General features: G+C 37.0%; 1 protein-coding gene across 1 annotated transcript; it reads right to left on the bottom strand.

The window, feature by feature from the left end:
• Positions 1–491: 491 nt before the first annotated feature.
• LOC115981685 (IAA-alanine resistance protein 1) lies at positions 492–12119 on the bottom strand. Its single transcript, XM_031103989.1, has 11 exons — positions 11402–12119; positions 10292–10375; positions 10145–10194; positions 8733–8784; positions 8100–8219; positions 6879–7156; positions 6359–6529; positions 6126–6233; positions 1064–1165; positions 930–974; positions 492–842 (listed from the first exon to the last, which is right to left on the bottom strand). The coding sequence occupies exons 1-11, from the start codon at positions 11676–11678 to the stop codon at positions 687–689; spliced, it is 1443 nt and encodes a 480-aa protein (XP_030959849.1). The 5' UTR covers positions 11679–12119; the 3' UTR covers positions 492–686.
• Positions 12120–13272: the final 1153 nt, after the last annotated feature.

The raw sequence follows: 13272 nt of genomic DNA, 5'->3' as shown, positions 1-13272 counted from the left end.
AAGAACAATACATGCCTTTTGGCCTCTGTGATCATGAAGCATAGCCACGATTATTGAATTTCAAATTCCAATCATCTAAGTTTGAAATTAGTGGGTCCAGTCCCGCAATTTATTAACGATGATACACTCACGCCGGGATTTCCCACATCATGAGCCAGAAAAGACGTGAAGTTCTTAGATAAACTAGACATTATTTGACAATATCAGACAAAGCATGACCTAAAAATAAGTTTATTTTATTTTATTTTATTGTGACGGACCCATCACACAACGAATACCAAAGGTATAAATGGACGATCAATCATACTAGTGTCAAATTTTTCTACTCTAATGATTACCTCAATAGGAAAAGTACAATCTATAAAATGCCTCCGAGTTCTGTTCAAGTAGCCCCCCTTCCAGAGCCTATAGAAACCCTATAATTTACCACAAAATCACTGTTTTTTTCCTTTCCCCTTGATAAGTATAATCAATTTCACCTCAGATAAGGATGTTGAATATGCTTTAATAAATATAAAAATCTTCCGCTAATGTACATGTGTACGTAGTGTAGTTTCTTGGGATAAACACATGTTTCTAATTTTTAAACAATATTACACGTATTTTCACACATTTTTTTATCCATAAATATTTTCAAAAAATACAAACAACGTTACCAAACGACCCTATATAACTAGTAAAAAAAATCATTCTACAAGGGAAATACAAAGTGCAACAGCCATGCCCAGTATCAGTGAGGTTATATGGATTGCTGTGCTTTTCAATGTTGTGTTGCTGTTGCTATTCATTTCTGCAAGCACTCCAGCTACTGCAATGTATATAAATCCACCGGCTGTGAATCCCTGCAAAAATGGCATTACTTTTGATCAAAACTGCTAAACTAAACCTCCAATGAACACATTTGACATTACTTCACCAATTATTCTCACCTCAATGTAAGATGATTGCCCTGGATCTTGACCCCAGAGCAGAGCCTACAGCAAGAACAGTAATTAGATTTCTCTTTCAAATCAATTGAGAAACTATTAGACGGATTTCCCCTGCCCTAGGAAGACAAACTCACCATTGCAGTTCCTACTAGTGCCACCAGCGCTGATAGGAAGTTGAAAAAGAGAGCTTTGGATACACTGAAACCAGACCTCACAAGAATGCCAAAATCACCAACCTGCATAGTGTGGAGGAACAAAGCTATTTAACAACCAAGCACAAAAGAAAATAATTATTATTCTGAATAGAAATAATGAATGTGATTCAATGATGGATGAAAATAGCCTTACAGTATGCTACATTAATTAAAGATACATAAATTCCATAGTACAATATCACAAATCGAGAAAGGGGGGGGTGGGGTGAGATGAATACAAAATGAGTTCTTCCTGTATGGCCAACTCACTGGAAGTGGAATATGAAACCAGCTAATCCAAGACAAGATGCAACTAACCAAAGGGACAGAAATTTACCTACCATGGTTCAAAAGCATTTTGTAGACATTACAACTGGACATTTAAGAAACTACAAGCTTCATCTCGGTAAAGAAGCCAATACCTTACACACTGATCAAGCAAAGTTGGTATTAATTATTTTCCAAATTTGACAACAACAGAAAAAAGGACTGATAGAACACTCAAGAACAATATTGAAGATAACATACAAACAGTGTTGAAAACAAATCCTCCAAGTTTTAACAATCATGAAGATGTTAGAAATTCAAGAGGGGCCTTACAATTGGTGTATGGTACTTCATACAAGTCCATAAATAATATCAAATACCATATTGAGAGAGGTAAGCGTTTATGAGTCTTAAGTTTGACAAATATTGGTACATTCTATCAAGTGAAACCCAAAACAAAGGAACACTCACTTAAAACTAGTTGAGCATACATTAAAGAGGAAGACCCAGAATCAAACAAATTACCCTTGATATATTGCCACAATCCGAGTAAAAACAAAAAGGCTAGTCACAATTGGAACTCGTAATCACTTGCATAGCCCAATGTGAGACTCCACCCATGCCCGCAGAACACACTCATACAATCCACAATTTAAGGCATCACAATTTCTCCCATGTAAACCTCTAATGTCCTTTCAAGGCTCACAATACACTACAATGCCCACAAGCCACACAACATTATCAAGTTGATTCTGAAACCAGTTTTCACAATCTGCAAAAGTACTAGCCACATCTTTGTTATACCTTAAAAGGACTAATCATAAATGGAACTCATTTTAATCATTTATATAGCCTAGATTGACCAGTGCAAGCACAAGTGTGCAAATTTAGACACTTAACACATGTCCGCACAACACACATTCATACAAAACCACAATTTGGGGCACAATATATACATTTCAGCATCAAAAGTTTCAATCCTACCCATCAACAATCTCAATGTTCATTTTACGATAACTTTTATAAGCTCTCTACATTTCATATTTCTCTCCCTTATTTTATTATTCTTACAAAAATATTTCTAATTTCAACAAATATAGCCTTCGCCCTTGTCTCTCTATCTCTCCACCTTGCTTCTTAGGATTTGACATGAGCTTCACAATGTTTAAGTTCTTGTACAAATACTTCTCAAAGATTGAGAACCAAAAAAGCAACAATCCTTCAAAAATCTAAAAATAATTTTTTCATGATGAATAAATAATAACTATAACAAGACAAACTCAATCTATAATAAATGATGATCCCTGTTACTTAAGTCGTTAGATTGCAGATCTAAGGGTTGCCTGTCCAGCATTCTGTCCAGGGCAACCATTGGCTTTGAGTACCCCTAGTCGGCTAGCAACTCCTCACTGGTGGTAAAGGATTGTGATGAGATGACTAAAGAGATAAATAGTGAATGTAGTACTATGGTTATTAAGCCTAAGCAGAATCGGTAAGGAAGAAGATGTGATAAAGTACAACTTGTCCCAAAAGCTTAAGCTATTAGGAAAAAATGAATTTTATCATTTAGTCATTCTAACAAACCCCCCTCATTTGTTGGTCCAAACTACCCCTTAATACATGGGAACCTACACAAGAACTTAAACTTTTTAATTGGTAGGTAAAGAGGAGACAGGGCTCAAACTTAGAACCACTTGCTTTGATATCATGATAAACTTTCACTTGTCACGAAAGCTTAAATTGTTAAGAAGGGTGAATTTTATTATTTAAACATTATACTAAGAAAATGAAATAACAGGGAAGGAGTGCTTGGCTACAAGAAAGGTCATTTGAGTAGTTTGGCTTTTGTTCTATTTGGAATATTCCTTCTTTTTTTTTTTTTTTTTTTTTTTTTTTTATAAGTAATAAAGATGTATATTCAAAAACACTACCTCATGCATAAAGTCATAAGGCAGAAAAAAGATTACAGAAAAAGAAAAAAATAAAAAAAGATACTAATTACAAAAGAGAGAGCTAAGGAACATAGGAAGAAAATCACTAGAGGTAAGTCCCCAAACCCTAGACCAGTCAAAAAGGGAGCCACTAAAAGAGGCCAATATCTAGCCGTTGGAGCTTTCCATATCCTCAAACGTCCTCCAATTTCACTCCCTCCAAAGACGCCACATTAAGCACAATTGAGCTGAATTCCAAATGCTAAACGATTGCTTTCCAAGCCAATTCCACCAACCAAAAAGAGTATCTGCAACCAATCTTGGCAGGACCCATGAAATTCCAAAAGATCTAAAAACCAAACTCCACAACCGGTAAGTCTTGGCAAATGATCCACCGCCTCTCCATTACAACGACACATAATGCACTAGTCAACAAAATCCATCCCTCTACCCCTCAAATTGTCACCTGTAAGGATCTTATCCCAAACAGCAGTCCACACAAAGAAAGAAACACGCCGAGGAGCCTTACCTTCCAAACACCTTTCCAAGGAAAGATAATGGGCAAGGGATCTCTTATTATAAAACGATTGGATATCAAAATCTCCATTCTTCGTCAACTTCCAACTCATATGATCTCTATTCTCAATTGGAGGTAAATTAGAACCCAAAGTACAGAGAAATTCATCCACATCACCCATTTCCCAATCATTTGGTCTCCGAATAAAACGAACATCCCAACTTCTCCGTTCCTCTATCCCCAACCATTCAAGAGAAGAGGCCACTGATGCCTCTTTATTGGAAGCAATCCTATACACAACCGGAAAGCTCAAATGGAGTGGAGAATGCCCACACCATTGATCTATCCAAAGCTTCACTCTATCCCCCACCCCTACCTCAAACCCAATATTTTTGCTAAAAACCTCCCAACCCATTCGGATATTTCTCCACAAACCACACCCATGTACCCCTCTATCTAGCTTGGAGGTCCATTCCCCCCCCACTCTTCCCCAAACTTCAAAGCTACAACCCTTCTCCAAAACCTTGTCTCCTCAACCCCAAACCACCATAATCATTTCCCTAGCAAGGCTTTATTAAAAGTAGTTAATTTCCTTACTCCTAACCCACCATTTTCCATAGGTGCACACACCTTATCTCATCCCACCAAATGTTTCTTAGAATCCCCCCACAGGAAATCCCTTTGCAACCTCTCAATTTTATTAGCCACATGCGTACGGATAGTAAAAAGAGATAAAAAGTAAGTAAGAAGACTAGATAATGTACTCTTAAGCAACGTCAGTCTTCCAACTTTTGACAAATACAGCTTCTTCCACCTAGCCAATTTACACTCAATTTCTAGTGTCTAATGGGAACCTCACACGACCCTCCCCCCAATCTGCCCCATGGTCAGTACAAATAACATGTTTCCACAAGAAATCATTCTCTACCCCCAAATCTCCATGACTACTTCCCATACCAAGAAGGCTTTATTAAAAGTGCTCAACGTAAGATTCCCCAAACCACCCTCCTTCAATGGGAAACAACTCCCCCCCAATCCAGCTAATGAAAATTAGGAACATCCCCCGTCCCTTCCTAAAAAAAATCTCTTTGTATCTTTTTTGCAATATAAATTGGCATTAAGTGATCATAGATAGCTCATAAGAAGGCATCCAACCTTATAGCCCGACGGTGAGTCTAGAATCGTTACAACATGTTTCCACTTCATTTGACGCAAATCATGGGACCAATGTTCTTTATAAGCTATTCCCATATACTAAACGATCAGTATGGCCATCATCATCATTTCTCAAGCATCCTAATATCTTCAATTGATCTCTCACCTTGTTCAAAAACCAAAATACACATTGGATTAGTGGAAGCCTCACCTTTAGTGCAACTCTGCTTTCCCACAAATAGCATCAATTAGATGTCAAAATTGAGGTATGACTAGTATCACCACCAAAAACACTACTTATTCTACAATCTTCAATTCAATAAAAGACAACATTCCTAACCACCATTTCCTCATCCTTGCCGCTCATGCGTATCTTATAGTCATGGGCTAACACAAAAAACATAACCAGATTTTAAGCGAAGACCATCATCTTTTATATCTTTTCCATCTTATACATCCTCCCACTCTAGAATCACATCTCACAGTTAGATCTACCCTAAAAGCTATGGGGCCCTCATTCCCATCTCTTACTGCCACAAGCTCAGTCTCATTTGTCTTAAATGCTATCCTAGGAGCACAGATACTTCAAACTAGTAGCCATATCCATATTGAACACGTATCCCATACGAGTACTCTCATATAACATGCATATCCCATATCCATATCAGTACTTCCTAATACTTTACCATCCTCTCAAGGGGATCTTATCTTCTATTCTCACTTTACATGAGCCCCTTAATCCTAGAAATTTTCTTCTCTCTCTCTCCCCCCTACTCTTTGACTCTCTTGTCTCCCCTATGTTATGTCAAACTAATACTCATATTTGCTATTGTGCCTTGGGTCCTAAGAAGCCTCATAACCGCCTCAAGGCCTAGCTCTCCATAGATAAAAAAAAAAACAGGTCAGCCAAAGCATGGCACCCTCTTTCTTGTACACAAAGTCTCACGAGTCAACCCTATCCAAATGGCTTCCAACAAACTTGCATAATATATTTACATGTCTAGATCATATTATGTCTCAAAATACAAAGACATCGGCCCTTAAAAAAGGCATAACATTGTGAAATAAATAAAAGGGAGAACTTCATCAGAAATAATAATAATAAAACAAAAATAGAAGGGAGAGTTCAAACCTCTTGAGGAAGCTCGTGTGCCAGCAAGAACAGAGTTCTAGACCAACCACCAACAGATCCATAAAGAAGGAAAGCACTTCCTAGAGCCATCCCATCAGTGAAATTGTGCTGCAATACACAAATTCCTTTCAATAACACAAAGTAAAACTGTATCATTCAAATCCATAATTTCGTTTCTTTAAAAGAAATAAAAATTAAACATGCTGGAGAGTAAATAATAAAGGCACACATACAACACCATCAGAAAAGAGATTGAGATAACCGAACACAAGATTCGATGGTGATTGAGCAGGTTCCTTCTCTTTTGAATGAGTATCATCCTTCTCCATTGAATGAGTATCATCAGCGGAGCCATTTGCAGTATCTACATCGGCTTCATCTTTTCTAGCACCAGCAGCAGTTCTCTGCAGGAAGAAAGCATGACAGACAAGGTTCAGTATGCAATCCTACAATTCAATCCAAAAAAAGAAAGATGCAGAAAGAAATTGGTTTAAATTTCTCACTGATTATTAGAATACACTATAGTCAACTGACAAACCAATGTGAAATCCATCTGTATTGTATGACAATATGGCTGGTCAGGCACCCAATGCATGAACAATCATGTCTACCCCTACAATCATGTCTACCCCTAGCCTTGCCTGACCTTAACTCTGGGCTCAAATTTACACCATTCCAAGCCAGTAGCCCAACCATGAATCAAAGTACATCTCAATAGTACCTAAAGTTACACATGATACACCAAATCCTCACCTTCCGAAGAGATTCATGCTTCAGATCATCTCCATTCAAAGAGTCATTTGACACTTCATCTGACACCTTTCCTTCAGATGACATCTCCAACGTTTTTCCATCTTTTCCATCAGAAGATTGTGACTGCTTAATGTCAGTAGAATCACTGTCATCCTTCAATTTCTTACTGCCCTTATGATGATGGTGGTGATGACCATGACCCCATGCATGAGCTCCTCCAGAGTTACCTTCAACATACCTCACTAGCTTCTCTACAAGAAGAAAAACTACAATGCCAGCTGCAACAACCAATACATCACAATAAGAATTCAAGGTATTTATTCCCAATCTGCAACACCCCTGATAATAATCAGAATAAGAAACAAAATCAACAAGAATAAAGCAACAGGAAAGTAAAAGAAGAGATCACCGTATATTAAGTTATATACCTTACTATTCAGCAAAAATTAGATAGCTTGCTTTCATAGGTAAACACAAGTCAAGAAACCACATGGAATTGAGATACAATATAATGGACTGAAACTGACATATAATCATCTCATAAGACATTAAATAGCACAAACAATTTTCCTATTTCTCCTTGGTAGTAGACACTTCTCTTTTTTCTTTTCTTATTTTAAAGTAACTGTACAAATAGACATTTCAACAAATATTAAGCAACTAACAACTTAACACTTTCAATATTCTATAAGACAGAAGTACATAGCATTAATTCAAGATTGATGAAAAACCGGAGGACCTCCCTTCTTGCTTTTAATTAGATTTGCATCAAACCAATCCTTCAACAACAGCCCTTAATCATCAAAATAAATTGCAATTGCCAATGTGAGTGTTTAACATCCAACAGTTTCTCCCCCTGGGCGATTCTCTTTGGTAGGTAAAATCCATCAAATGGTCTCAAGACAGTATTCAGGAGAGGTAATTTATTATCAAACATTAAACCATGTGGAAAATTATTTGCATCTTTGTATTCCCAGTTAACCCCCTTTATTTACCTTTAAAGAGCACAGAAAAGCCTCTCCCTAGGCTGGAGCTATGAAAAGAAAAAGTGTTCAATCCAGCCTATTACACTAATTTGCTCATCTGTCACTACAGGCACAAAGTTATTCATACATTTAAAACCATATTCAAACATATTCATACAGTTATAAACAAGTTGAAACAGGGAGCCACATGGTTGACTTGTTTAATAAGACAAGCATCAAGTATGTTACTACTAACCCAGAATGGAAATTCCTACAGAAAGGTCTTTCAAAGAATGCGAATGTGATGGCTCATGTCCAAAATGATCGTGATGATCATGCTCTGCATGGTGATCATGCGAGTGGGAGTGTTCACCACCTGCAAAAATATGAGTATATTAATTTATGCCTGAAATATCTTTTTCCTTTTTTTGGCTTTCAGTCTAAAAACCACCCAAAACCAGAAAAGATCAGAAATTATAGAAATTTTTATTAAAATTCCTAAGGTTCAGAGTTTCATATCACAACATGTTTTAGGAGTCAATAAAACAAAACTGAAAAATATAAAGCTTTCTACGCCAATATACATAGAAGAGAAGAGAGAAAATGGAACAGTTACCTCTAAAATGATGCTAAAAGTAATAACACCCCCCCCCCCCCTTCTCCCAAACCCAAAAAAGAAAAGAATCTGGATGTATACAAAATTTTAAAATATCCTAAAAGTTTTTAAAAATAAGCTGCAATAAAACCTAGTACAAATCTTCAATGTCCTATGTCATTATTGTCATAGTTACATCAAACTACATTGAAATTCAGGTACCAAGATAGGATTGGCAACTAAACATGTGGAGGAATCACAGAGAATAAAAGCAGTATCTGATTAGACTCATACCAAAAGCATGTGGTAATTGGTGAAGAAAAGCATCTCCTAACATAGCTCCTGCCTGTGAATGGCATAATCAAAATCAACCAAATTATTTGAGATGGCAAAGAAGAAAAGAAGCACTACTTGTATATCTCCATCTCATTCACAGAAACCCTCTATGGTCCCAAAATTTGCAAGAAGCCCATGAGCAACTAGAATAAAAAGTAAATTTTAACCTTTGAAAAAGGCCAAAGAACAAAAAGTAACACATTGATATTGTTGTTGATGATGATGATGCTAATTAACTATTAAAGATTTCAAGGAAAAAAAGATGTGTAACAATTCCAAGTTCTCAAAAGATAAGAAACCATAAATTAATTCAGTACATGTAACATACTCTAAGGAGCTATAATGAGAAAATAAATAATAAATCAATTTTGCAATGTATACAACCAATAAAAGTTTCTTATATTGTGATGAACATCAATAAAAATTTAAAGCAATTAAGATCCCCCCAAGAATTCAAAAATTTCAGTACATTCAATGCATTAAGACACATAGTCAACAGTCATTTCATTAATAGAAGATCAAAGAAAAATGTAGGATGTAGGCCATTAATTGATTTGCACTAAAGTATTGTTTTATGAATTAACAGAATATTATTCTTTCACCCATTTTATTTTGTAAATAGATAATTGCAACTAGTTCCAATTTCTTGAACCTTTAAAATTATCATTCACCAAAATTCACTTTGTTCCAATTTCTGCTACAAGATTCCATAAGCTAAATCATTAATCATAGCTTGATTGAAGGTCCAAAGAATTTATCTATAATCATTGTTTAGGTCATCTGATTGATTTTTTTGTCAGGCTTAAATTTCTTGCAGACAGGACCCTGATTTGTGTGTGTCTTCCTTATATTATCAATGAAAGTACAGCAACTCACATGCAATAATCTTGAGAACTCTCAAAAATATGAGAACCTGTAGGCAACTGGAATGGCACCTATGCCGAGGAAGTATGCATACAAATTTCAACTTTCATGAAGTTCTGTATTGCTGACATTCTTGACAGTCATATCAGCCAGTCTAACATCACATAAAAGGGAAGAATGAACTCATCACGACTTGAAACAAAGACATTTAACTAAAACTGGTATCATGTTTGATGTGTAGCAAATAAGAAGTCACAAACCAAAGAGCACAACATATTCATTTATTTGATAAGTCTACTTCATGCATGAAAGTTATAAAAGTCAAATCAATTTACAATTCCTAATTGACATTAAAAAGCATTAGTGACAACAGCTACAGATAAGCAGTAGCATTAGAATTAAAACAGGAGATACATATGCGTTAGTATTCAACAGATGTACCATTTCACAATCAAAAGAATCAATTAAGATTTATAAACTAAATAAATAGGCTTCAAGAAACTAACCCCAAATAAAGCCAATGAATCAACAACCACCTTGGATGGTTTCCCTTGTACTGCAACACCCAAAGAATTCAGTCACTGTTCATAGGGATATGCATCATGAATTTCAGAAAAAACCACTAAGTACATACTGACAATAATGTTACTTACCAAATATCAACGGCAGGATAATCAGGCATATAAGAGAAGCCATGCTCACCAAAAGAGAGCAGCCCAATGCATTTACCCAAAGACCTTTCAGAAAAAAATAATAATAATAAGTAAATAAATACTTAACTCCCACTTTTGCCTCCAATGGGGATCACTTTTAACAGCAGACAAAGTTTGAGAAGATTTTCGTTTTTGAAATGTAAAGATTGATCAGAACAGAGAGGTGAACATTGCACGGTTAATTTAAGTGCTACAAACTAGATCACATAAGAGAGTTCACACAGATTGAAGATATGGTTATTTACCAAAATCTACTACTTGAAAAAGGGTTGAATTTACTGCTCGGTGCCAGTAGTATTAATTTGTTTGCTAATTTATTCAACCTTTCAAACAAGACCTCTGTAGAGAACTGATCTCCACTAAAATTTTGTCTTCCAAAGGGACTCTATAAGATTATTTTGGAAAAGGACTACAATTAATTATTATGACATTGATTACATACATTTTGGCGTTCACGAAATTTATATATTCACTGGCAAACACTTTTCACATCATCCTTCATTCAAGTAAATAGGGCGGCCTAACTAACCAAAGGAACGAGCATAAGCACGAGCATCGTACATGAAACTTACTTGTTACTATGAGGCAAGTGCAATCTTTCGTCTTTGTCTAAGACAAGTAAGGCTTATCATGAAAACCAATGACACGGTGACAAAAGTATCCCACATGATTTTGTTGGCCTATCTTTTGGCTTAATAACACATGTTTCCACCAAAAATGAATGGTACCAAGCTTAACACCTACCTATGAGCAGAATGCCCTAAATTTGAGGCAATTAAAAGCTAAATTTGCTTTACTTTTATCAACGATTCGATTGCGTCAAAAAATATACCTAAATTTTTCAATTTTACTTAAAAGTTGGCCTAGTATAATAAGATCTGATTCCTCCTTGAATTACTGCTTCACACTCACTTAAAACATTTATTGAGGTTTAAAAAAAAAAAAAAAAATCAGTTACTTTGGTTTCCACACATTTTCTCAGCAACCAAACACACATTTCACAAAAAGAATTGAAAATTGAAAATTCAAGGAATTGAAGTAGAAAAGTACCTAAGCCGGAGAGGTCCGAAAAGGCAAAACGGTCGAGAATACGATCGTGTTCGAAGCCGAATCCATACAATCTCATATCCTCCTCCTCAGCCAACTCCTCGGGAAGTAGCTTAGACGCCAAACGCTCCTCTTCATGATGACGATGGTGGTGGCCATGATCACAGTGGTGGTGGTAAGCATGGGATTCGTGTCCGAAGCTCAGATCCAAACAGCTCAGCGCAACAACCAAAGCAGTTACCAACACAGCACCACCGATCTGTCTCGGAAGCAACGCCATTTTTTTTTTTTGTTTGTTTTGTTTGGGAGGGGGCAATTAAATTAAGGGCGTGTTTGGGTGGAGTGGGATTAAGGAGACTAGGTGTTGCGTCGTTTGCAGGTGCCTTCAATAGTGATGAAGCAAACAATGATTAAGAAGAGAACTATTATCCCGATTATGATACCGAAGGCTACTACATCCATTTATTATAACTACCTTTATTACTTCCTTACCTTTACTTTAATTTTGTTTTCCGTTTTTCTTTTTTTCTTTTTTTCTTTTTTCTTTTTTGGTGACTCAGACTCACTTGGGAATCGGGAATTGCTAAAAGAGGGGGATCTCTCTCTCTCTCCACTGGGACTGAAGGTTTTATCTGAGGAAGCCGTGCAGCAGAATTAGGACACAGTCCACACACAGTCTGCTGCTTGCTACTACTGTCGTTGCTCACATCGTATGTTTGGTTTACTTTACTCTTTTAACCATTATCCACTGCTTCAGTACTCTTGTAGCCACCTAACTTGGGGGCCACACCAGGGACTATCAAAAATTGAATCCGAACCCGATAATTCGCTGATTGAGTCAAAACCCGTACTTGATTAATTTGATCTCGTAACCAAACTGACCCAAGCTACTTGCAACCCAATTTTTGGACATGAACTTGACCCAAACCCAAACTAAGTTGTCTGAGCTCTCTTTAATGGCACATGATCTATTGAGTATTCTTGTAGCCACTGTTGCTTTTTTTCTTTTTTTTTGAAAGGGGAATGTTCATTCCATTAAAGAAGTGAAATGTCACAATACAAAGCATCAATTGCTGGTGGAGGAGAGTCCTCCATCCAGTATACATCCCCATCTAAAGTATTTATAGCATATTGGGCCAAAACATGTGCTACTCGATTTCCACCCCCTCCTAATACAACAAACACTAACCCATTGCAAACCCCGCATCAATGTCGAATGTCATCCACGACATTGCCAAACGGTGAAGTGTTTTCCAAAGAAGAAGAGATGGCATGAATGACATTGATGTTGTCCCCTTCAATTATCATCCTCGAAAATCTAGCATCCACTGCAAACTCTATGGCTCTTCGGCAAGCAAGAAATTCTGCTTCATCACTTGTGCGCACCATCGGACCACTAGCAGTCATAAGAGCCATTACCTCTCCTTTATCATTTCGAATAATTGCACCATAGCCTGTTCTGCCTGAATCCGAAAATACAGCTGCATCAAAATTCAGTTTGTACGCCTCTGGTGGTGGTGGCTGCCATGTATCTCCGTTTGGTTGCTGTGTCCTCTGTGCGTCCAGCCGGGTTTGCGCGATTCTGAACTCTGTAATATACTCCTCAGCCCGATTAGTCAAACTACTTGGAACCTTCATTTTTCCTCCATGCAGCAAGCAGTTACGCTGGTTCCAAACTATCCACGCTTGGGTCCAAAATAACTCAAGCTCATCTTGATAAAGGCGCTCCAAGAACTCCTCTATCAGGTGCATCATATCAGTCTGGCCGTGTCTAGCTTTCTGCAACTTTCGAGAACTTCCAGCCCAGATATCTTGGATCGCTGCACAATCCCAAAGTTCATGAAAGGTGGACTCCGTTTCCCTTGTACAGACCG

The sequence above is a fragment of the Quercus lobata genome, chromosome 3, assembly GCF_001633185.2.
Source record: "Quercus lobata isolate SW786 chromosome 3, ValleyOak3.0 Primary Assembly, whole genome shotgun sequence".
Classification (NCBI taxonomy): Eukaryota; Viridiplantae; Streptophyta; class Magnoliopsida; order Fagales; family Fagaceae; genus Quercus; species Quercus lobata.
This window is presented reverse-complemented; position numbering and strand designations above follow the sequence as displayed.